This window comes from Mesocricetus auratus, unplaced genomic scaffold, assembly GCF_017639785.1.
Source record: "Mesocricetus auratus isolate SY011 unplaced genomic scaffold, BCM_Maur_2.0 Super-Scaffold_100014, whole genome shotgun sequence".
In the NCBI taxonomy this organism is placed as follows: domain Eukaryota; kingdom Metazoa; phylum Chordata; class Mammalia; order Rodentia; family Cricetidae; genus Mesocricetus; species Mesocricetus auratus.
This window is the reverse complement of record NW_024429197.1, coordinates 13111399-13136898: the sequence shown is the minus strand read 5'-3', so window position 1 is coordinate 13136898 and position 25500 is coordinate 13111399. Positions and strand designations below refer to the sequence as shown.

At 55.3% G+C, this 25500-nt stretch overlaps 1 protein-coding gene and 1 long non-coding RNA gene across 16 annotated transcripts in view; one reads left to right on the top strand and one right to left on the bottom strand.

Annotated features, from left to right (window-relative positions):
* The window catches only part of Adgrb2 (adhesion G protein-coupled receptor B2), a 60526-nt gene that overhangs the window by 9194 nt on the left and 25832 nt on the right, over positions 1-25500 (top strand). For 14 of the 15 annotated variants that reach the window (XM_040756539.1, XM_040756538.1, XM_040756536.1 and 11 more), the window contains exons 1-2: positions 14188-14342; positions 20905-21718. In XM_040756539.1, coding sequence (XP_040612473.1) covers positions 20920-21718 — 799 coding nt within the window. In that variant the 5' untranslated portion in view covers positions 14188-14342; positions 20905-20919. Of the gene's footprint in view, positions 1-14187; positions 14343-20904; positions 21719-25500 lie in introns of those variants that run through there. The other variant, XM_040756527.1, reaches the window with a different exon arrangement.
* Positions 9650-13797, bottom strand: LOC121143920. Its single transcript, XR_005881224.1, has 2 exons — positions 12544-13797; positions 9650-10092 (listed from the first exon to the last, which is right to left on the bottom strand). It is a non-coding gene; the product is annotated as an uncharacterized LOC121143920 (long non-coding RNA).

Sequence of the window (25500 nt, the reverse complement as noted above, 5' to 3'; positions counted from 1 at the left end):
ACATTACCAGCCTAATGATACTGTCGTTTCGAGTCTGGGAATGAGGAGAAATCGGCTTTTTCTCGGTAATTAACGTGAGTGATGGGCCCTGAGATGGAGCAGTAGCCCCCAAGTGAGAGAACCAAGAACTCAGGAAAGTCAGCTGGGTCATCCCCCTGCCTCAAGGAAGGTCTGTGTTCTAGCTGTGGCCTCCCCCCAACCCCCCCCTTGTTGGTTATTCCTCCAAGAACCACTAAGTACTAAGATAGACAAGAGTTGCTTCCTTAAGGCTGCCCACAGTCCTTCCTGCTGCCTGCAGTTCGCACTCTGCCTCCGCCCCAGGGGAATTGCTGTGACTTTTGGGAATCCTCAACTGTAGGAATCTGGTAGAGGCACCACCACACCACTCCTATGTGTTCTGGGGATCTGAACTCGGGTCCTCACACTTCAACTGAAGGTACTTTGCCTATTGAGCCATCTCCCTAGGCCCTGTAGGGATATTTTTCCTTCTGTGTTTACTGAGGGGAAAGTCTGGGTGGGAGCTAGGGGAAATGGCTGCTGCAGGCTTGTGAGCATGTTCAGGAATAAATCTGCAGGGGCTGGGGACAGCGGTGGGCAGCGGGTATGAGAGTTGCCCTGGCTTTTCTGAGTGAAACTTGACTGTGACATTTTCTCTGGAGTTCTGCCTCAGTGTCCCCATGGTCCTCAGGAGGACACACGGAGATTCACTCACTCTTTAGTCACTTGCTGTCCTCATTGTTGGGTGCATCAGAGGTAACTATCAGTTCCACACGTTTGCCCCTGAACAGCTCAACTCCAGGGACTTGGGGGAGCCCAGTGCACACAGTTCAGCTGCAGTGACCAGGATCCAGTGGACCTTGCTGAGAAGGGGGTGTGGCTGGAGGAGGGGCCAGGAAGCTTCACTTGCTGTGGAAAAAGGGCTATTGGCAAACAGCCTGGGTATGGGGGCAGCAAGGGCTCGGAGGGGATCATGAGCCTGGCCCCGTTTGTGCGTGGCATCCTTCCTGGAGCACAAGAGAGGATGGGAGGTGGGAAGAGGGGAATGCTGGCAGTCCCTAGGGGTCAGATGGTGGAAATCAGCCATGCAGAGGGTGAGGACTTGAACTTTATTTTGACAGCACCAGGGAGCCATGGGAGATTTAAGTCAAAGAAGAATACAGTTGGGTTTGGCCACGAAGTGACATGGGTAAGAATCAGTGAAGGGGTGAGGGGCAGGTAAATGGCTTAGTGGGTAAAAGTGCTTGCCATGCAAGCCTGACAACCTGAGTTTGGGTTCCCAGAACCTACATAAAAAGCCTAATGCCGTAGTCCACATTTGCATCCCAGCACTCTAATGGGTAAATGAGAGGTGGAGACAGGAGACTCACTGGAAGCTCACTGGCCAGCTACCCTGGAGGACACAGCACAGCAACCGGGACAAGAGACACCTCAATGAGGTGGAAGGTGAGAGCCGGCTTTTGAAAGTTGTCCTTTGACTTTCACATGCCACATGCACACTGTGGCAAGACACACACACTCACTCTCACATTCACTCACACACTCACTCACATGCACGCACACACACTCATACACTCACTCACACACCTATCTCACTCATACTCACACACATGCACACTCACTCATACACAGTCACACACACTCTCTCACACACTCACACACTCTCACACACACGCATACATACACACACTCTCACACACACATGCACGCACACATGCCCGCGTGCGTGCACACACACACACACACACACACACACTCCAGTGTGTGTAGTAGGGGAAGCATAGCTACAATCTCTAGAGGTTGGAATAGGAGTGGTAAGCTGTGGAGATGGTAAGATGGGACCATGTTCCGTGGATCTGAGGATGGGCTGTATGATTGCTGGTCATCCAAGATGGGTCTGCACAGACCCTTCCTCCATCTTTGAACCCTCAGTGGCTCCTATAGGCCTCTAAGAGAATGTCCTGTAGCAATGCTCTCCAGCTGTTCCTCTAGACCTCTGAAGTCTTGCCCCTCCATCCTGTATTCTGGCCAACTGTGTTCCCATTAATGTTGAGTGCATTGACTCACTTCAGCATCCAGGCTCCTGCTCACATTCATTATTGTCCCCTCCTCCACCCCACCCAGGCCATCACCCTCCTGCCTCCCCACCTCCTCCATGAAGCCCTCCCTGTCTGTTCAGTTCTTTCCTCTCTTAGCACAGGCCTGGGTGGACAATGGACAATGAACCATGGCCAACAGTTCCTTAAGTGTCCCTAAAAGAAGAGTCCAGTCCTTGTTGGGGCGGGATGGAAAGTTCCATCTGCCCGTGGTCCTCAGGGCCAGGATGGGGTGAACAGTCTCATCTGCAGCCATCTTTCTCCCCAGCCAATGGAGCTGTTGTTATTGCTCCAAATTAGGCACCAATTTGCCCGTGTAATTGTTTGCTAATTGGCATGAAATCCTAATGTAATTAGTTGGGCCCCTTATCGGGGAGCCTGGGGAGCAAGAGGCAGTGGGGGGCCGCTCCAGCACGGAGGGTCTAAGAGGCTAGGGACATGTTTGAGAGAGGAGTCCTGAGCTGCCATGGGGGGCTGAGGCAAAGAGTGATAGAAAAGGCAGAATCTCATAGGGGAAGCAGCTTTGGAGAGGCCAGCACTAGCTGCCCATCTCACAGATGGGGAAACTGAGGATGAGGGAACCTCCTGGGAGCTAGTGGCAGAGCTGGGTCTGATGTCCGGGTTATGAGTCTACAGTGACCATGGCTGGGGGTCAGGGTGGTAAGAACCATGACTTTCTGGCCTATTTCCAAAGGCAGGGAAGTGGGCCCACCCCCATTAATGTGCTAGGTACAGAGCTTGGCAAAGATGCTAAGTAGTCAGAATGTAGGAAGAATTGGGCCATGAGGTTCAGGGAGTTTCTCCCTGGGGCGTGGGTGAGAGAAAAGTTGGGGCCAGGAGCCTGGCTTTTCCTCCTTCCCTGCCAACTGATGGATTCCCCGCCTAAAGTCCAGGTTCCCCACCTTTCCCCATCTCTCTGGAAAGGGTCCTGGAGAAGGCTTTGGAGCTGATGTCTCTCAGCCTGACACTACTGCTTCCCAGCCTTTCTGGAGCCATGCAGGCAGTTGGCTTCCCATTGGTGGTTTAAATCGTCTGTCCTGGGAGCATTGACGCCATGAGAACTGGAAAATGCTACGGAACAGAGCTCTCCAGCTGTCTGTGCGTCCCTGGACAGGTACCAGCGTCCTACAGGACCCATCTGAACACAAGGGCCTCTTCCCAGAGGTCCTGATTACACTCTGACTAGAAGGTCAGGCTTAGGTAGCACCCCAAATACCAACAACAGGGGAAGCAGGCTTAGAGGACACTTGGGGAGTCCAGCCAGACCTCTTAACTTTCAGTTGGGGTCCCCTACTCCAAGGTTTGATGGCAATTGAAGCAGGGACTGTGTGGGATCCTGCTTCAGCTGGTGGGCAGACTGGCTCTGATGGCTGGATGAGAGCAGCAGGCCCCTTGAAGGCCATCTAGAAAGAGTCTACTGTCAACAACCTGGTCTGCATCTCTCTCTCTCTCTCTCTGAACTGGTTCTATCATTTAATCACATTGTCCCCACCTGAGCAACCCATGTCCTCACAATTGACTCCTGCTTCCAGTCACTCTTGTCCCCAAAGTTCTCCTCTGCACCAGTGCCCAGGAGTCCTTTCTCTTTAAATCCTATCTTCCCTATCTCGGCTGTTTCCTGATCACTGTCCCTTCGATGTCCTGAAGATGCCTCGATGCAGCAAGTCCAAAATAGAAAGATCGACTTCCCACGGCCTTTCCCTATCTGAGTAAATGGCAACTCCTCCCCAGGGCCTTCGCACCTGCAGTTTCCCCGTGTTTGGACAGCTCTTCCCCCCTCTTCTCCCTCAGGTGTCAGCTTAGATGTCACCTTCTCAGAAACAACTTCCTTAAGAACTTTCCCCAAGCAGCCCCTGTGCCCATCATTCCTGCCTCTGTCCCTTTGTCCTTATCACACAGACTCCACTTGCGAGCCGAGTCTTTACTGTGCCAACTCTCTAAACCCCTTTTTCGTTTGGCTTTGAGACAGAGTCTCCTATGTTGTTCTGTGTGGCCTAGAACTTTCTGTGTAGACCAGGCTGCATTGGAACTCCAAGAGATCCATCTATCTCTATCCTCTAAGTGCTGGGATTAAAAGGGGGCACCACCACACCCAGTTCCTGTTTCCTAACAATTTTTTTCTTGTGTCTGTGTTTTTGATTGTATGTATGCATGTTGGTGTTTGTGTGGGAACACATGTGCTTGTGGACACATGTGTATTCGTATGCATGGAGAGGCCCAAGGCTGACAGTATGAGTCTTACTCTATCCTCTCCACTTCATTCATTGAAGCAAGGTCTCTCAAGTAAACCCAGAGCTCACTGAGGGCTACTCTAGTTTGCCAGTTTACGCCACCCCGCTCTGTCTTTCCTGGTGCTGAAACTACAGGCAGGCTCCCATGCCCACCCAGCATTTACCTGGATGCTGGGGATATGAGTTCTAATCCTCACATTTGCAAGTGCTTTGTCTACTGATCCATCTTGTAAACAAGTTTGACTATGATCCTGTCCTGTCCAAAACCATTCATAGTTTCTCCTTTGCTTTCAGGATAAAACCCACCTTGGGTTGTGCTTACAAAGCCCTCCATGATGTGTTTCCTGCTGAACCTTGCCTTGTATAGACTCCTCCAAATCATGCACACATGCGTAAATACACTCACACACACATACACACACACAGCATTCAGAGCCAGGTGTGCCATTTCTGTCTTTTGTTTAGTGCTCCCTCACTTCTGTGGCCCTGAATTTTCATGTCTTTCTTTCATTTAGGCCTTCCTAATGCTGTGACCCTTTTTTATATTATTATTATTATTATTATTTTGGTTTTACGAGACAGGGTTTCTCTGTATTGTTTTGGAGGCTGCCGGTCCAGCCCGGCCTCGAACTCACAGAGATCCGCCTGCCTCTGCCTCCCGAGTGCTGGGATTAAAGGTGTGTGCCGCCACCACCCAGTGCTGTGACCCTTTGATACAGTTCTTCATGTTGTGGTGACCCCCAACCATAACATTATTTTTGTTACTACTTCATAAGGTTGAGAACTTCTTTAAGCAGTCAATGTTTCTAGAGCAGAGAGCCTGGGGGCCAGTGCTGTGCTGAGCCCTCCTGGGAGAAGTGACTTTCTCCCTCTTCTCCAAACGCTGCCCGTCTGTCAGGGAAGGAGACTTGAAACTATCATTCCATCTCTAGGGCCTCCCTTTCTTGTTCCTGGTCATACTGATGTCCCTTCTGTGGGTTCAGCCAGATCTCTGGGGGCTCCTACATAGAGGCAGCCCCTGCCCTTCCCTAACGTGTGTCTAGCTGTGGGTTGATACCCTATAGCAAAGGCTGAATTTGGATCTGCCCTTGCTTCTATCCCTTGTTTGGGTCCCCAAGACTCAGGATAGAGCATGACTGAGTGGAGGGGGGTGTTGAGTGACTTAAGGCTGCCCTGTTTTCTGGGACTTTGAGCCTTGGCCTTCTTCTTCCTCAAAGACTCAGACCTTGCTTGGGACAGGGGAGGGGTTGGGTGGGTGAGTACCAAATGACTGAAGTGTTTACATAAGTGGCCTGAGTCTTCTGGCCCAAGTGGTCCTTCCTGTGTTGTCTGTGCAGAGTATCCAGCATAGTCATAGGCAGCAAAGATCTCACAGCAGTGAAGGCCCATTGTGTAAGACAGATGAGCTGCCCCCCATGGCCTCAGCTAGCAAGGTGGAGAAATGAGTGCCAGGAGCCCCTCCCACTAACAGCCCATCTTCTCCGGCTGTTGCCTCCCAAAAGCCCATTGAGTACCCATGGGTCAGTTCCCAGCTCCTGGAGGAGGGGTATGCCCAGGGCTGGTACCCATTCAGTGCTCAGAGAGGGCGGTGATGAGTGTGACGTTGGCTGCTTCTTGTTCTTGTTCCAGTACCTCCATGGTCGTCAACCCCACACACACTCACACGCTCATTGGCACAAACTTGAAGATATACTCAGTAACACAGAGACCAAACATACTGGATCAGGGAACACATCATACACATCCGTGTCTACAGATATGTGCTAGCATGAACTCAGGACTCAAAACAGGAACACACAAAGACACTGACACACTCATATAGACCAAGTGCCCAGAATCACTACTGACATGCAACAGGCTTGCAGGAACATCCGTTTGGCAAGTCACAAACTCTTGGTCTCAGTGCTCTGACACACTGCCCCATGCAAACACTGACACAGGGTCACAGAGGGGCAGTCACAAAGCACGCTTTCACCCAGACACACACCACATTTGCAAATGCACATCTGTAGATACACTAGTGGATGGGTACATACGCGCACACACGGCTAGCACATACAGCTAACCAGCATGCCTGCCCAGCCTTGCTTGGAGCCCAAGCTGCCTTTGAAATTCAAATCCTCACTCCCTTCCTCCACCCCGTGGCCTTGCTGTCAGCCCCAGCACCCCTGCTGCCAACCCAGCGAGCAGCTCAGAGCTCACTGTGTCTGCCCGCCCTGAGGAGTGGAAATTAAAATTCCTTCCAGGGGAGATCCAGCACAGCATGGGGTGCTGGCAGCCTCAGGGGTGGGTCCCTTTATGAGCAGGAAGAGGTGCAGGACACCAGAGAAGAAGGTGTCGGGTTTCTCTAATGTATGACCTTGAACCAATCTACTGTCCAGTTGCCTCAGAGTTCCCACAGGAAAGGGATCTCCGAGGAAGGCAAGTGCAGAGCTAACCATGCTGGCTGGCAAGTCACGGCTGAGATTTCAGCCCCAGGGGGAGGGTGCTTCCCAGAGAATTGTTCATAAATCCCTGAAGGTAAGAATCACAGGTCTACCCTACATATCTGCAGACACACATCACGCATGTACTCATGTCCCAGACCTACACGCCTTCAGGAACATACCAATAGTGTCATATGTGGACCTCACTGGAAGCTGGAGACTTGTTTGTATCTTGAAGTACACACAGTGAGGCTGGCAAAGATGTATACTGAATCCACTGGATGTATCAGATCCCTGCCACACCCTGACTTACCAAAGGCCAAACATACAAAGACCTGATAACACCTTACACACACACACACACACACACACACACACACACACACACACACACAGACAGACAGAGACACAGAGAAAGACAGACACAGAGGCAGAGGGAAGGGGTGAGAGCAAGCAAGGGGATGGAGGCGCCTGAGAAGCAGCTCCCAGATTCTGGTCCAGGGAGAGACAGGAGAATCCCTCCAGAAGGACAGGGACTCTAGGCGGGCCTGGGGAACTGATGCATCTATCCATCTTGGCTGCCCTGAGTTCTCTCCCCTGGGCTTTGTACCATCTGGATCCTGCCAAATGGGCTTGTGCCAAGCAGGACACAGTGGGCAGAGAGGGAGGGTGGAGATACCTAGGGAGTCAGGGCACCAGCTCATGCTGCTGAACCCCTCTGGGGCAGACACTATGCCAGATGCTTTTCATTTACCGCAAAACAACCCTCAGGCCCACCCTGAAATCTCCATGCCCATCCCATTTCACAGATGAGAGACTGACTGAGGCAGACGGGAGCCTTGTCTCTGCCTCATCCAGGGTCTGTGCAAGACCTTGCCTCAGCCCTGCCCTGCCCTCATCCTCCTCCTCACCTCCCTCAGAGGACAGACAAGTACCAGCTGTGGAAAATGATTTATTTCTGGGTTAGGGTTATCTTCCCAGGAAGACCTGCTCCCTCAGGTGACAGTCTTGGAGGGCTTGACTCCTGGCACTGGATCCTGCAAGAAGAAGCTGGCCACCAAATTTGAGGACAGGTGATCAGAGGTGAGGGTTACTGAGAACAAGGTACAGGACCACTAACACCCACACACTTCCCTGGCAAGCCAGACCACACACCCCGCCCACACACCCCAGGAGGACATTCATCCCTTGGAGTATTGCTGTCTCTGCTGGGTGAAGGAGTGGGTCCTCTGTTTCACCCTAGCATAGTCTGCTCCAGGCTGGGCGGTAAGGCCTATGGAAGGAATGAGGAGGGAGAAGAGGTTCCTGAAGGTTATGGTCAGAGGGGGCGGGGCTCAGAGTGCCTGGCTAACCCAGTGTTCTGCATAACAGAGTGGGAGTGAGTGGGGCTGTGGGTACACGAGTGGGTGGCTGTGTGCGTCAATGTGTAGGGGGAGAATCTGTGTGTGTACGGTGTGCCTGGGTGCAGTCTTTGTGTGTGTCTGCCTAAGTCTTGTACGTCAGGAGCTGCCGCTTGCTCTGAGATCTGCTGCTGCGTGTCTCTCTCTGTGTTGTTTTCAGGCTAGCATTTCCATGCATTTCTCTTTCCTGCTTGCGTTGTATATGTGGTGTGGAAAACCCGTGTGTGCAATCCTGGGGTTTGTATATCTACTCAGAGTCTGGGTGAATGTGGTTTGTGTGGACAGAGCAGGGCCGCGTGCAGGTGGACATGGTATTTCCCTGCATCCAGCACACGCCTAGAATGGTTCCCAGGGCCAGTCCTTAAGGCCTGAAGTAGGGAAGCGTGGGATTAGACTATGGGAACAAATTATCAAGAGAGTGACTGGGCTGCCTCCTTGAGGAGCTATGTGTGACCCCTGACCCCAGCCTAGAGCCATGGGTGAGGGCATGAGTAGATGGGTGCCCTCTAAAGCAGAAAGATGAGATTGGGGGGTTGTACCCTGGAGCTGCGTGTGTAGTTGTATTTACAGTGTGTGCATGAGGGAGGGCCACCTGCATTTTAGTCATATGCATGGGTGTCAACACAGAGGGGGGGGCCGAGAGGATGGGGGGTTCTGCAGGGAAGAGAACACAGACTTAGAACATACAGAGAGAGAGAGAGAGAGAGAGAGAGAGAGAGAGAGAGAGAGAGGAGGGAGGGAGGGAGGGAGGGAGAGAGAGAGAGAGAGAGAGAGAGAGAGAGAGAGAGAGAGAGAGAGAGAGAGAGCAGACCACAACCATGCTGGCGGCAGCTCCCACGAGCACCATCTCATACTTGGGCTTCCCTTCTCTCTATGGGTCCAGCTAGGTCTTTCTGTTGTGGAGGGCACTGGGAAGAGGTTACACTTAGGATCCAAATTCTGAGTCATTTCCATGTCCTCAGAATCTAGGCCAGCCCTGGGCCTTGAGTAAATCTGAAAGGAACCTACAGTCACACAGATGATCCTACCTGGGCACAGCACCATGCTAGGCACCTTGTCCTTGTCATCTCTATGACTCTGATAAGTTCAAGTCATTATTTCTATTTTATAGAAGAAAAAAAATGAGCCTTGGAGCACATAAGTGACCTGTCTAGGGTCACACAGTTAGTGACAGATGGAAGTTTCCATTTCATCCCACGAGACAGGAAGATGTATGTCTGGAGAGCATGGGTCCAGGGTCATAGCTCAAAAGCTCTGGTGGAGCCAGGTGTCTTGGCTCGTTTATCATTCAGTCACTCAGCAAGCACTCACTGAGTACCCACCTTGTGCCTGTTATATTGCTGGGTGTTAGGGGGTCCAGCTATGAACAGACAGTGTCCTGCCTCCATGGGATCCACAGTTTACAGTTGATAGGCACGGACACAGGGGATGTGTATACAAAGATAAAGCCCATTTCAGAGTGATGAAGGCTACCAAGAAAGTTCAACTGAGGCATGACATGAACAATGGGGGCAGGGGTGATTTAAGAGGGGCAGTCAGGAAAGTAATACAAAAGCTGATCAGAAGGGGTGAGCCATGGGAACTGCTAGGGACTAGTTTGGAGGTTTCCATAAACATCGAGAAGGTCATGGGGCCAGTTGGGGCTCAGGGCATGTGGAGTGAGAGGAGGAGAATGGGCCTGGAGGGGCTGACAGGGACAAGGACATGCATAGTTTGGGACTATAAGAAGAGGAACTTGTGTTTACATTGAAGGGATAGTTCAGTGAGCCCAGGAGAGTGTCCTGGCACGAGAGAGATAGGAGTAGGAACCCAGGGGTGTGGTTTGAGAATCCACACACTTGGACTCAGTTGTTGGCAGAGGTGCTCTGAAGAGTGGGTACACTGGGGATATTTTTGGAGGTAGAGGAAGACATAAACTTGCTGATAGGCTGTGTCCCAGTGCCTACAAGAGAGCAAACATGCAAAACATATTTGTTGGATGAATAATTTAAAAAGAACCCTTCCTGACACCAGGCTTTACAATCTCTCACAGGTGCCCTCTAGTTTGAGACACACATTATGATCACCCAGGACCCTAAAGGACTTCTACCCCTGGGGCCAGAGAATATACAAACTGTGTGAATACACTGCACATAACCATGCATCGATCCTCTGCGAGGATTTGGTGAGCAAGCATCTAATTCCCCCCCTCTCTCCCCAGTCTCCAACACCAAGAAAATGACAAACATCCAGCCCAGATGACCCAAAACCCCTAAACCCGTTTAGTTAGACACACAGGACTTCCTGCAAGAGGACAATCTGCCTTTCACAGCATAGCCCTCCAGGACCTATTACACCCCCACCCAAACACACACACACACACACACACACACACACACACACACACACACAGCATCACAGCATGGGGATGTTATGCACATGAGCACTGGAGCAGGCCTTGGGGATGAGATTGTTGAATGAATTTGGGTATTTGGGGGGCGCATGTGAGATCCTTAAAAGTGTCTCAAGTGGTTGTGGAAGTTGAAGAAGACTTTGGTGTCCTGGACACGAGTGGCCCTGGAATGCCTGACGGAGTGGCAGGGGCTGAGTGAGGGGCACTCTAGGTCTCATCGGCTGGAAGGGAACCTGCCTAGGCTCTGGGCCAAATAAATCATTGGGAAGGGAAGAAGAACATTTTCTCATCTGTTTAAAGGGCAATGAAGCATAGCAGCTCTGGCCCAGCGGGAGGCGAGGCTGAGGCCAGGCGGGTGAGGTCAGGAAGCTCCCTTGCCTGACCCTCATCCTCTCATGAGCTGCTCTGTTGGCCTTGGCTTTAATGGTGTGCTGACTCTCAGCTGGGGTATTGGTGGTGGTTATTCTTAACAGAAATATTAATCAATCGCAAACAAGATTATTATCCTAAAAGGTCCCTCCCCAGGCCGTAGTACTTGCTAATCCACACTTCGGACCTTCCTGGATCCTAGGCTAAGACGGTTTATGCTTTACACTGTTCCACAGATGAGAAGACAGAGGCCCAGAAAGCTGAAGGGATTTTCTCAAGGTCACCCAGCATAGCAGTAGATCAGGGTAGGAAGACTGGCCGCCTACTGTCCACATGTGCTTGGGGTCCCCTTCATCTCATTACAGGTTCAAGAACAGACTCATGGGACACAAGAGCTGGGCTCACTGTCCTTTGCTCAGAGTGTAAGGATAGAGGGTTGGCCCTCCACTCTGCCCAAGTCATCTGTTACTAAGCTCGGCATGGTGTCTCTTGCCAGGTTGTCTCAGCCTCAGGCTCTCTGGGGGAGGGGGTTCCTCCTGGGGCTACGATGCGTTCTTCTCACCCCCGCCTGGGCTGTTCAGAGAAGTAATTTCTCTTCAACCAGCTGGATTTGAATATGGAAACAATTTGTAATTACTCCAAGTCCTCCTGGGCGGGCAGGCAGGCAGGCAGGCGGGTGGCATTATCACCAGAGTGAGTCTGGAAGGGCAGGGACTCCTGGGAAAGCAGGTGGCAGAAGCCCTGATACAGGGAGAGCCTTCCCAACATCTGTCCTAGTCCAGCCAGCTTCTGTACACCCGCTGACAAGTCCCACTGTCTTTACTCAGTTTACCCAGCTTCTTCCTGTGAGTTTGCCCTATGAATCCCTGGGGTATGGAATATCAATGATTTAACAGTCCCTCATCACATCCCGCCACATTTTCCCTAGTGCATGGGATCAGGAAGTCGTAAGACTATCAAGGAACAGAGAAACAGATAAATAACATCCCTAGCTCTCCGGAGGTGGCCCCTCCCGTCACCCCTTACCCAGCTGGATCTCTGAGAACAGAGTGTGAGGGCGGCTTTAGAGATCCAGCTGCATCACATCTGCAGGGGACCGGCCTGTGTTTCTCTTGGTGCTAGGTCTCTAGCATGCAAATGATCATGAATATTCATAAAGAGGGAGGCGGGCTCAGTATAGGAGTGAAGGGGCTGGTGCTTTGGAGGCCCGAATGTAAAGACTTCTAAGGATTGGTCCTTGCGTCCTTGTGGGCAGTTCATATTTGAACGCTTTCCTCACTTTTGTCCACCTCCTCAAGGCTCCCAGCAACTCTATTGCTTCTCCCAGGAGTGGAATAAGGAAGGAGCCCAGGATTTCCCACAGTATCTGGTGGCTGTGAAAGCTTTGCAGATGGCAAGGTACTGCCTAGTTCAGCTTTCACAGTGGTAACTGGGCCTTCCAGCTGTGCCAGGGTATGTTTGAGGGTGCCTGGCAAGAATCTGGGAGCTCTGCCTGCCAGTGCTAGGGCATTGGCCTTCTCAAGGTTCCCACAGGGAAAGAGAAGGTGTAAGCCCAGACCCCCTCCCTGCTTCACACAGCCTCATAAATTCCCTTAAGGTGACTGGTGAGATTCCTTCATCACCCCTTATTACCTCCTTCCATTAAAGTCGATAATGTCTCCCAATCACTCACAACAAATGTCACCAGGACTGTTTCAGCGGGGAGGGGCAGAGGAAGGCTACAGAGGAAGTTCTCTGCCTCGTTCTGGTAACCCCTCTGAGAAGATGTGGGCTTTTATCATCTTGCCCGTCTGTGGGTGACAAAACTCGAGTTATCATGGGGAAAGGTGAAGTTAGCAACGGATGGGCTGAGGATCACCGTATCCTTACAGGACTGGCCTTTCCACGTGTGTGAACCTTCCAAAGTATGTCCCGAAATCATTCCACCCTCGTTGCAAAGCTGCCCCCTGCTGGCTTCTCTGCCCAGAGTCATCGGATTAACCTACTTGTTTTGGCTGCTGCGGTGTGTCCCCAGTCGGCCCACCTTCCCGGTGGCAACACGCCCAGGCCACAAGCCTCCTGACCAGAGCCCTGAGCCATGGGCATCAATCTGGGTACCGCCTGAGCCATGTGGGCTTAGGCCCCACCCAACTGTTCCTGGGCACATGGCCAGGATGGGGTGGGTCTGTGCATCTCTGTGGCTTCTACATAAACAGATGCAACATGGGGGCGCCCCTGGCACAAAGAAAGGCACTTGTGGGAGAAGAGACTTGGGAAAACATGTAACATACTGCACACGTGTAGCATCCCCGTGCCTAGGGACATGCAACACCACAGCGATTAACACCAGAATATGCAGTAAACATGCCACGCTGCGGGGTACTTCTGTTGTTTCTACATACGAATTACCCACAGCGTTCTGCACACATATGGCACCTGTGAGCTTCTACACATACAGTATTCTTAAGGCACAAGGAAAAAGCAGCATGCATTCAGGACCTGAGCTCATGTCAATGCACTATGCATATGTGCAGCATTTGCATGCACCCAGTCAGGCAATATTGCAGTGTACACGCAGGGCACCTGTATGCATATGCAAAGTTCAGTGCACGAGTGGCACCTGCATGCTCAGGGACACGCAATATGCACTGCATATTGGGGAGGGGGAGAAAATGCTTTAGCCTCCGCAGATCGGGAGACCCTGGCTGCGCCAGACGCTACTGGCCAGGGGTATCGCTGGAGGGGTACCGCGGTTAGGCTCACTCTGCGGTCCAGGCGGTCACCGGCAGGGCGGGGGCTTACCCCAGGCTTCTCCCGCGCCGGCGCCTGGGGCCCAGGGTGAGGAGGGGGAGGGCGCGCTTGGCTCGGCTGGCGCTGCTCCCCCTTTAACAGGAGGCGGCGCGCGTCGCCCCCGCCCCCCGCCCCTTCTCCCGCGGCTCCTCGCGCCCGGCCCGGCGCGCGCCCCCTCCCGGGCCTGGCCCGCGCAGGCGCCGCGTCCCGCCTCGGCCGTCACTCGGCCCGGTGCGCGCTGCGGGCAGCGGCCGGAGCGGCCGGAGGAATCCGGTTCGGTGGCAGCAGCGGCGCCAGGAGACAGAGAGGAGGATGCGGCACCGGCGATCAGAGCCTGGGGCTGCGGCCGCCGCCCGCGAATAGGAGGCGGCGCGCAGCGCGGGCGGTGCTCGGGGCGGGGAGCGGGGGGCGGCGCGGCGAGGAGGCGGCGGCGGCGGCGGCAGGAGCCCGCGCCCGGCCCGGCGCCCGCCCGCCCGCCCCGTGCAGCTCCGCGGCGCCTGCTCTGCACCCGCCGTTCGGCGGAGCCGGAGCCTCGGGCCTCGGCGCGGCTGCGGCGAGCTGCCCTGCGCCCGGCCCGGCCCCCGCCTTAGGGATGGCAAACTTGCGCCCCGCGGCCGCCTCCACTAGTGCCGGCCCCCGCTCCTGCTGCTGACGGCGCCCAGGTGAGTGCTCGGCCCCGGACCCGGGCCGGCCCCGCACCGAGCCCTCGCGCGCGGTCCCGAGTTTCCGCACCAGCCCGCACTCGGGGTGCTCCGCTTGCCCATCTCTGCTCGATTCTCCGGCCCGAACTGAGTCTGTCCTGCGCTCACTCAGCCCCCGTCTTAGAAGGGACTCCCAAGCCCTGGGCGGAAGCCCCCTTAGTCTCCCGCGAGCCCCTTTGCTGCCCCCTCCCCCAGCTTGGACCGACCCCTTGCCGTCTATGTCAAAGTCCCCCCCACCTTTAGAATCCTGACCCAGACTGCTACACCGCCCTCGCGAGTCTTGCCCTGTCTCGGCCAAGATCCCGGCAGTGCGCCCCAGGTCTTGATTCGAGCCCCTCTCCAACCTGCAGCTCGGCTGCCCCCTTCCCCCATCTCCCCTCCTAGTCTGGCCGCCGGACTCTGGACCTCTCTTCCACTCTGCCCGTGGTCGTTCCGGTCCCCAACCATGTCTGTTGCTGCCCTCCCCCGCGCCTGCACGGCGACCATGCTTCCCCTCTATTTCTGCCCCGAGTACCCCTTCCCCCATATCTGCCCAGAGTCCCGCCTTCCCTTTCCAATCTCTGCTGCAAGTCCCCTCCCCCTCAGCCTGGAATTGGGGCCGTGTCCCCTTGGCTCCCCCAAGCCCCTTTCCTCAGACCGAGGTCTCCATCGGACCCTCCACGGACTCCCGCGTTCGTCTTTGGCCGGAAACCCGGCCCCCCCATCCCTATCCTCCCACCACCGGTCTTAGAGCCAGGCACCAGACGCACTCTTCTGCAACCCTGGGGGCTGGCATGATTTGAGGGGCTGTAGGCTGTGAAGTTGACGGCTACTCCTGCAGTCGACTTGATCCGAGGGCACAGCCGCGGGAAATCCTCCGCGCCACGGCTAGTGCAGAACCGGCGACCAGTCTGTTGCCCGCGGGGGGGAGGGGCGCCCGGGCGGAGAGATGCCGCCCGCCTGCCCGCCTCGCCAGCTGCCTGCCCGGCCCCTGGGCGTCCTCTGGCGCCCCCTGCCCGCAGCCCGGGACCCACCGCCCCTTCTCTCGCGGACAACCGCGGGTTTCCGCAACCCAAGCGTTAGGTGTCTGCGGGACTGACGCTGGGAAGTCCCTGGGGAGATGAGGTTGGTGGGCGAGGCCAGGTGCCCAAACGCTGGTTGTAAGGCTACATGCTTTGGGGATGGAGAGGGACGGTGTTGGATGGAGGACTCGGTCCAGCAGCAAGCCAGGCACAGCTGGACTAGCCCCGGTTTTCAGAATGATCTGGTCGCTTCTTGGGCTTGAGTAGGTGTCCCTAGGGAGCTTCTGTCTGTCTAACCCCCATCGCATTCCTCAAAAGAGAGGGGCAAAGGCGGACTCTATCCGGCTTGGGGGTGAAGAAAGCTGTGAGCAAATCCACCTGACCCAGGGACAGAGCAGGCACCTGGAGAGCGGGGGTCAGTATAGACGCCGCACAGGGTATGCCCTGGTGATGTCGGTGGGGAGATGAGGGACCAAGACTGACAGATAATCATCCTCTCTCCCCTTCTGCCTCCCCACTCCCTCATTCTGTCCTCTCCCCATCTCTTTTCATAAAGGGACAGGTCTCATTTACGGTGTGTGTCAGCGGTGGGCATTTCTGTAACACAAAGGGAGTGTCTAGTTAGTTTCTGCCCTCCTCCTCCCTCCCAGCCCTCAGCTATTGAAGGTAAGTAGCTGAGACTCAGCTTTTGATCAGGTGATCTGGGTTCAAAACCCGTGTTACTTGGCCAAGCTCCTTAACCTTCTGAGCCTCAGTTGATCCTCTGTAAAATGGGTCAGTAGCCACTGCCCCATATAATTGCTGGGGAATGAAATCAGATGGTACTTGGAGCACCTATCAATACTCAATAATGATGTCTTGTGCTGTTTCCCTTCAAAGCCAAGGTCAGGTCCCTAGCAAGGAGGAGCATATAACAGTTCTACTTCCTTCACTCTAACCTTCAGAATAATAAAGACAAAATATCTTAACCCCTCTCACCCCCAAGGGTCTAGGAAGCTTGTGACTGTTAGTTTCCTTCTCTTTCTCTCTGGTTCTGCAATATCTGGGTCCTCCCTGGTCATAGGGGTAGCAATGAAGGCTAAGCCAAGGGCTCTGAGGTCTAGATTCAAGTATAGAGGTTAGCGGAGTGGAATCGGTACCGAAGAGACAAGGTGCTCAAAGGTGGGCAGTCCGTTAGAGGTGGCCCACATGGAAAACCAACCCCCCTGAGATACAGAGCCTTTCCCTCTTCCCAACCCTTGGAGATCAGACATTGTCAGGAACTTTCCAGGTTAGTTAGTGCTGCAGGTCAGAGTTAGGGGCAGCCTGGCCTGAGAGCTATGGAGTTTGGAGAAGCCTAGCGTTGATGCGAGTGCTTCAGTGAAGGGCTAGCAGGAGGAGGAAAGACACGAACCCGTGGCGTTCAGGTCGGCTATTCATCTTCTAGCGGTTGGCCGGACCTAGGTTCCATCGGGAGTGGCAACCTCCGAGCTATCCTCCCGCCGGGGCAGCCCTGACACTGGGGAACAAAAGCTTTCGGTTCCTGTAGCAACCGCTCCAGCTGCTGCAAAGTTCCGGGGAGGCGGGCGGAGGGCGGCTGAGTCACCGCCCCCTCCCCTGCCACCCGCGCGCTCCCGGGGGCCGCCCTTCGTCCCGGTCTGCTCAGCTAGCCTTTCCCTCGGCGTGTGCGGCAGGCCTCCGGAGGGATCCTCTCTGCGGTCCGGGAGGGCCGCACCCGGGTCTCCCGTTCCCTCGGTCCCGCCCCCTAGCTCGAGAGGCTGGTTGGAGGGAGGGCGAGCGCCTCACCGGGTGTCAGAGCTCTTAGAGAGGGGTCCTCGAGCGCCCTGCCCCCAGCTCGGAGCACGGGCGGGGGACCCGGAGGCCCCGTGGCGGGCACTGGTGAGGCTGAGGATGAGTGACGGGCGCGCGAATTGGAGCTGCCAGGTGGATAAACGCGACGGATGTGCTCGCCGCCGCCGCACCCCCTCCCCCGCTAGTCGCCCCTCCCCCGCCCAGGGCCGCGACTCCCGACTCTCCACCCAGGGTCCAAGTTCACAGCTGGTCCCTAGTCGACAAGAGTCGATCTGATCCCTGATCCAGGGAACCCCTGACAGAGGGCCCGGAGGTGCCCCACCCCCGCCGATTTTCACCCTCCACTCCTGCTGAGAAAGTCTTGGGGTCCCTTTGTGATGCAGAATGCAGCGAGCCCTGAGGCTGGGCAGGCCTGTGGGATCTTCGAAGATCCCCATTCTCTCCTGAGCCTAGGCAGAGAGAAACTCCGGGAATTCTGGGGGGCTTAACTGAGGACAGGGTCTCTGAGACTGAAACTGTTCCAGGCAGCTCCTCTCCCATCTCAACCCAGAAAAGTCCTGAAGCCTTTTGATCATCTTCACCAGCCTTTTCTGACCATGGAAGTTCTGCCTTAGAGCTGACCTTGGTCTCTACTTTGTAGCACTTGTACCTTGGAAGGGTCTGTGGTCTTCCTGGGCTTTGAGGTGACAATGCCACTCTTGGCTTAACTCAAAGAGCATTCCCTGGTGCAGGGACTTGGACCTTAGGTGAGTGTCAGTGTGGCTCTAAGAGACCAGGAACAGAGAGCCCTTTAGCCTGGGACAGGCTGTGTGTTGGGAGGCTAAAGGAGAAGAAGCCATTCTGAGGCTAGTGATGACACTCTGTATTCCCCAGAGGGGGAAACTGAGGCCCAGATAGTTATGCATGGCTAATAAGCATTTGGCTGCCTGGGAGGCTGGGATCCTTCCAAGCCGCCTCCCTGGGAGCAGGTTCTGAGTCAATGCCCATAGGAGGACAGGCCATAAGCCGCACACTTCAAGATCTTGAATAAGGCCATGGCTGTGACCAGCTTCAGTTGAGTCTTTCCCTTAATACGAAGGACAGAAAGGTAAAATGCTTACCCCCATCCTCCATCTCACTTCGAAGCAGCAGCTGTGGAGCCTTGAAGTCATACCCTGAGGGCAGGGTAAAATCCTGAGATGGGTCTGAAGGAGACTGAGTGGACATGGGGATTGGCCAGTGTGTACAGGTGGCTCCCTTCTGGAGAAGCCAGACGTTGGCAGGGGCCAGTTTAGACTTAGTGTTTCTTGATAAACTGGGAGCAGCAGAGGTCCAGGAGATGGGACCAGGGCTCTGTGGTGCCCCAGCTTTAAAAACACAGGGACGGGGCGAGAGGCAGTCCTGCCCAATGTTTAGCTGTCATATACCATGTCAGGGCCAAGCACCTGTGTGTGTCCACACATGGGAACGGATGTATCTCTGTATGTTTGCAGTGGTCTGACTTCACTGTGTGTGTGGTGTGTGCACCCTTGTGTACATTATGAGGTCATAACGCTGAGCTTGTCACAGACCTGCATGCTTGTGTGTCTTCGTGTGGAGAACCCTGTGAATACTTGTCTGCACACACATCTGTGCATGCATGCTTTTGTGTATGTATGTGTCTCTGGGCCCACGTCTGTTGAAGCCTAGGTCTGTTGAGGTATATACTGGGAAGAGTATTCCTGCCTTGCTCTAGGTGGGGGAAGGGAGGCCAGTTATAATGAGCCCCCACCTCCCCTCGGCTGAGCTGCAGCCATGGCCTGAATTTTGCAGCCTGCTTAAAAATAATTGGGGGCAGCGGGGGGGATTGGATGTCACTCATCATCAGCTGCTGGTTTTGCTGGTTGCTGCAGCAGCCTGGGCGGACTGAACAGTTTGGGACAGATATGATTGCAGGGGGGAAGGCCAGGGTTCCAATGCCTTTTTCGGCTCTGCAGAGGAGGGTAGGGCAGAGACAGGAGCCTCTTCTGGCTTCTGCTGGTCTTTGGAAGAGGGGGGAGGCCACTCCTCTTCAGTGAGTGAGCCTGGTGATGCCTCTGCCCTTTCTAGGATGGTTGGGGAAGGTGCATGTCTGTGGCTGGGTCTTGGGCTTGGCTCAGAGGCACCCATGCTGGAAAGTTGCCCCGTGTGGGAAAGTCGTGTTGGAAGGTCTGTGCATGCTATAGCAGGGTTGGAGCATTGGGTTCTAATCCCTGTCCCCAGCTCTTTAGAACAGTCCTGGGGAAATTTGTCCCCAGGGAGCAGCTGTATCTTAGAAAACCTAGCCACACCTGTGAGCTGTCCTGTGGTTGTGATTTGACTTCCCAGAAGGAATCACTTGTCCGCTTGTCCTGAATCCCAAGCAATAAGCAAAGGGAAGGCACAGGCAGCTCTGGGTGGGGGTGGGAGTGGGGGTGGGGAGTTGAGGTCCTGAATTCCAGCCCTAACTAGTCCACCTTCATGTGATCTAGAGCAGGTGGCCTTACATTTTCTCTGACATGGAAGATCTGAATTAGATGGGTCCATGCTGGCCTGTGGGCTGTGTGGCGGCAGGGAGGAGGAGGCAGGCTGTGTGGTTGCGTTAGAATTGGCTGGAAGTGAGGTTAATCTAGATTTGCACCAGTCTGCTTTTTTGGGAATTGGGGTAGAAGCTGGGTGGGAGTGGTCAGTGGCTCTGCTCTGGCCTGATGGCTGGGAAGGGAGGGGGCCGCAGCCTTCTAACCTCAGTGCTCTGCAGAGTAGCTCTTGGGTCCTAGGTGTCCTCTGCCTGCCTGAAGTGCATTCCCAGGAGATCAGCTGGCCATAGCACTTTGAGCGAAGAAAGCCAACAGACTAGTCTTCACTCTTAGGGCCTTGAGATGAGCCACAGGGATAGCATACTGAGGGTGGCAGTCCCTTTGCCAGGCCTTGGAAGCTAACCCTGCGGAGAAGATGTGAAGAGGGGGCTATGACGGGAAGTACTATGCCCATTTTGTAGATTAGGAAACTGAGGTTCCTGAGACTCACCCAGCCAACAAGTGGCTGGCTGAACTGGGCTGATGCCTGGTGCCTCCCTTTCTCATTCCCACAGCAGCGGTACCCATGACATTCACACTGGTGGCAATAACTTCTCTTCGTGGGCATGGCTGTGTTAGGCACAGATCCTGGCACCTGGCAGAAACTCCAGTCTTCCTCTCTTGCTCAGGGAAGGGAGTGAGTGAGAACATTGTTCCGGGAATAACCTTGAATTGCGCTGATTTATAAAACAGCAAATGGTTGTCAAACATCACCACTTTGCTGGATTACACACGGCACTCCTCACAGCTGATCACGACGCACTGAGAGCAGCGGCTCTGGAGGATAAAGGGTGGCAGGGCTGGCACTGTATGTGGCTGCCGGACCCAGACACCTCTGGTTGGTGGGCTGTCTAGGGGGTAGTGATAACCAAGGCTCTTAGGAACAAGATTCCAAGTCTCCTCCTGGGACTCTTCCCTAAATTATTTCATATTGCCCTTGCAGGATAGACGGGATAGGTAATTTTGTAGGATACCATGAGATAAGCACAGCCATTTTACCGGCAATAAAACCAAGGCACAGAGGGGTCATCTGCCTGGCCTAAGGTCACACAGACAGACCCATGTGACTTAAAAGAGCACAGTTAAAGCCACCATCCCACTACTTGCAACTGGACACCGGCTCCTCAGAGCACTTGCTGACTGACCCAGGCCTCTGCTGACCTCTGTTTTCTTTCACAGGGCAAGGGACATAGGATGACCCCAGCCTGTCCCCTCTTACTGTCTGTGATTCTGTCCCTGCGCCTGGCCACGGCCTTCGACCCCGCCCCCAGTGCCTGCTCCGCCCTGGCCTCGGGTGTGCTCTACGGGGCCTTCTCGCTGCAGGACCTCTTTCCTACCATCGCCTCGGGCTGCTCCTGGACCCTGGAGAACCCCGACCCCACCAAGTACTCCCTCTACCTGCGCTTCAACCGGCAGGAGCAGGTGTGCGCACACTTCGCGCCCCGCCTGCTGCCCCTGGACCACTACCTGGCCAACTTTACCTGCCTGCGGCCTGGTCCGGAGGAAGTGGCGGCCCAGGCGGAACCGGAGGTGGGGCGGCCAGAGGAGGAGGAGGCGGCGGCTTCTGGGTTGGAGCTGTGTGGTGGCTCAGGTCCCTTTACCTTCCTGCACTTCGACAAGAACTTTGTGCAGCTGTGCCTGTCAGCCGAGCCTTCGGAGGCCCCGCGGCTGCTAGCGCCTGCCGCCCTAGCCTTCCGCTTTGTGGAGGTTTTGCTTATCAACAACAACAACTCCAGTCAGTTCACCTGCGGTGTGCTCTGCCGCTGGAGTGAAGAGTGTGGTCGGGCCGCAGGCAGGGCTTGTGGCTTTGCTCAGCCAGGGTGCAGCTGCCCTGGGGAGGCTGGGGCCAGCCCTGCCACCACCACACCTCCGGGGCCTCCGGCTGCCCACACCTTATCCAATGCCCTCGTGCCTGGGGGCCCGGCCCCGCCTGCTGAGGCTGACTTGCACTCGGGGAGCAGCAATGACCTGTTCACCACCGAGATGAGATATGGTGAGTGTGAGCAGGCTCTGAGTGGGGTGGGGCATCGAGGGGCCCGGCAGTGTCTGCTGGTGTCCATCCTGGCCGGTCCCAGGCATTTGCAGAGTGATTCATGGATGTCACCTTTGTGCTCAGCCTTGTCTAGATGGAAAGGTCATCAGAATCAGATTTTACCTGAGTGGGATGCAGATGAGCGAGTGCAGAATGCTCTAGATATCTGCCAGGGGAGCTTCCCGAAGAGAAGGGTGCAGAGGCACAGACCTGTAGAACAGGTGGGGAGGTGACAGGCCACGGGAGGGGTGAGGGCATCCAGGCAGGTGGAGCACAGTGCCCTGAAACCCTAGGCTGGAGTGGCTGTGGCAGACCCTGGCACTGTGAGTTGACAAGTTTGCCTGGGGCTGGAGTAGGCAGGGAGCAGAGCTGTGTCCCTGCCTACACAGGTCAATGATTGTTGGCAGTACCCCAGGGTCAGGGCAGAAGGAGGTGAGGAAGAGTGTGCCGGGTGAAGAGGCCCGAGCTCTCAGATGCCTCGGAGGGCTGGGCTGGCTCAGGTCCCAGTGTCCCATCTCCCCCACTGGGCCCATGTCTTCTGGGACCAAGGCCGCCAGCTGCTGGCACTTCCTGCTGACTGGGCAGAAGCTCCTCGAGTCCCTTTGCCTGCCTGCGCTCATACCCTCCCCAGCTTCACAGCCATGGCCACCTTCACTGGCCTGCTTCCTGCAGCTTCTAGCCCCAGCTTCCCTCAGCCAGCTGGACCTTCTGTGCCTGGCGACCGGTGCTGAGCCAAGGACCGACTTAGGGGGCCAGCAGGGAGCAGGCACCAAAGCTAGGTGGATGGGAGAGAGGTAGGTCTGGGTCCACGTATTGGGATGCTCTTTGCCTCTCTGGGCCCCAGATTCCCAAAAGGCTGGCCTACCCTGCATAGAATGGTGGGAGCATCTAGGTCTCCCTGAGTAATTTATACAGGAGGGAGGAGGCTCATGCGAGGTCACTGGAGGGATTGGTGGAGGACAGAACCTGCTTTGGAGAGTAGAACCCAGGGGCTGGACACTGTCTTTAGTCCTTAGCATCGTTAACAAAGGCGTTGCTTTCTTTGTAAAAGTGGGAGGTGTCTCTGAATGAGTTAGAAGGGGAGTTATGACATTGACTTCTCCCAGTGCTTTACAGGGGGAACTTCTTGGCCTCCCCCATAAAACATCTGGCATCATGCCCACATGGGTACAGCGGGCACCCAATGGCCTTGCTGTGGCCTCTCTCCCAGGCCACTTTGGCCTCTAACAGCGGTCGATGAAGCCATCCATGTGACAGCCAGGCCGTGGGCAGGTTACAGGCCCTGGAGGCTGGCCTGGGATTTAGTGCCTGCAGGAAGAAATTGAATTTTGCTTCTTTTGTGGAACATCAGCGGAGAGCGCCAGGCGTATATCAGGAGGTTTATGGCTCTTCCGGCGTGGCCACCACTGCTGTCAGTCTGTAGGGCCTCCCCCATTCTGCTCAGCTGAGGGCAAGTTCTTTTGTCTGGCTTTGCCTGTGGTCCATCAGCCCAGTGGTTTGGAGTGGACGGAGCAAGGCTTTGCCCCCCTGGATGGGCACTGGCTGGGCAGGCTGCCACGTGGAGCACAGAGCCAGGAGCAGCCAGCTGGGTTTGGTTGAAGCCGGAAGCAAGATCTGGTCGGTAGCTAGGGCATCTTCAGAAGTCAGAGAGGGTTGGTGACTGGGAGCGTACTATCATGAGAGCCCCTGCCAGGACCCTTGAGTTTGAGACTGATGGAGGTTGGATGGCTGGTTGTTTTTGAGGCTCTTGGAGCAGAGACTCCTCATCTGGAGGTCCTAGCTGCTTTCAGGCCCAGCCTCTGCTCTGCCCCTTGCCCCATTTGGCACCTGATCAGGTGGTGGCTGCTCTGCAGGGAGGGCTCCTGTGGGGAGCGGACATGGGGGATGTAGCATCAGCTGACATAAGCGAGCTGCATTTACCCAGAATACTGGTACCCAGAGCTGGCTGGCACAGCCCCTTCCTCTCCCCAAAGCAGGCAGGAGGCTCTTACGCTCTGCCACCCCCTCCCTCCTGCCCAACCTTTCTGATGTGAGAGACAGCGGGTACATGACTCAGTTCATTTCACGTGTCAGGGCGTGTCTAGTGGTCAGAGGCATTGTCAGGGCCCAGAACACACTGCTCTTCTCACCAAGGCCTTGGGCCTCCTCCACACCATCCTCTGTGCCACACCCTGGAATTCCAGATAGGCTGGCACAAGGAACTGACAGACAGAGAACAAGGTTTGTGGGATGGTGAACAGGAAGAGACCCTCTTCAGGAACTGGGGCAGGGAAGGAAGCTGGGTTCACCCTCTCTGGGACATCCTTGACAGGAGTCAGCAGAAGACAAAGCAGGATGGACCTAGGGTGGCACCAGATGATAAGGAGGTTAGGGGCAGTGGGTGCCTTGGCCCGCCTAAGAGCTGAGTGCGTTTGACAAGAGGGTACAGGCGCCTGTTAATTTCACGCAAACTGCCTTTGATAGATCTCTTGTTATTTTTGGTGAGTTGAGCCATAAATTTGTGCCATCTTGCTGCCGCAATCTGTTAAGTGTGGGGAGAGGAAGGAAGACAAGGCAGGGAGGAAGAGCTCTCGGAAGGCTGGCAGAGAGGCTGGCTGAGGCCAGAGCTGGGAGGGGAGTCACAAAAGTGGTGCCCACTGCAGGGCCCAGCTGCTGCTGCTGGTTGCCGCTCGCCCACTAATCCTCCGGGGTGAGGGGGCATTGTGCAGGGACGGCTGTGCTGGGTGATACCTGGGAAAGCACCCCCCCCAATGCAACTTCCAACTTCCTCCTCTGCTGCACAACTCTCTTCCCCCAGGGCCCTTTCCCTTTGGGCCAGCTCCACCCTCCCCATCATCTGCACTGCATATCTGAGGCACAGCCAGCCATCAGGGGAGCTGTGGACTCCTGGGAGGCAAGAGTGGCTTCAGATTCCTATCCTGCCTCTGCCACTGTGTCACTTGAACAAGTCGCTATCCCTCCTAGAAGGCCTCAGGAACCCCAGATATCTGTGTCACTTTCCCAACCTAGTGCCTGAGCCTCCAGCTCTACCCAAGCACCCCTTCCTGGTGTTTGAACCCTCTGTTGGGCACAACTGTCCACTCTTCAGCCCTCCCTCCGCCTCCTTCCTGCCCACTCAATGACCCCCCCCACGCCCCGTCTTTAGATCCCTGCTTTCTACCTCCCTACCTCTGTTTGAGTGTTCCCTCCCCAGGTTACCATCCACCCTTGGTGACCAGATCTGTCCCACCCTGCTAAGTCTCATAGACATGTGTGCCACCACCCTGTAGCTGCTAGGGAGAACACCACCCTGCCCCAGCCAGTCCTGAGAGTGAGGAAGCTTCCTCCCCCAGTGCTCAAGTTCGGGTCTTCTGAGTTGGGGGTCTCACCTGCTTCCCCAAGGCTCCCGTGGTAAGAAGGCAGGCCCTCTCTCTACACAGTGGGAAGACCTGGCCCGTGTGGCATTTCCTATTAACGCATCCCAGAATTTCCAGGCCTTTCAACACAACCTGCCATTTCCTCATGCACATCACCGTGTCTTTTTTGTTTTCTTTTGGCTTTCCAAGACACCGTTTCTCTGTGTAGCCCTGGCTGTCCTGGAACTCACTCTGTAGACCAGCCTGGCCTCGAACTCACAGAGAACTGCCTGCTTCTGCTGCCCGAATGCTGGGATTAAAGAAACGTACCACCACCACCCAGCCCTCATCACTGTCTTTATCCGTGGACTTCCCACCAAACCTGGGCCTAGCTCTGAGTGAGCTCAG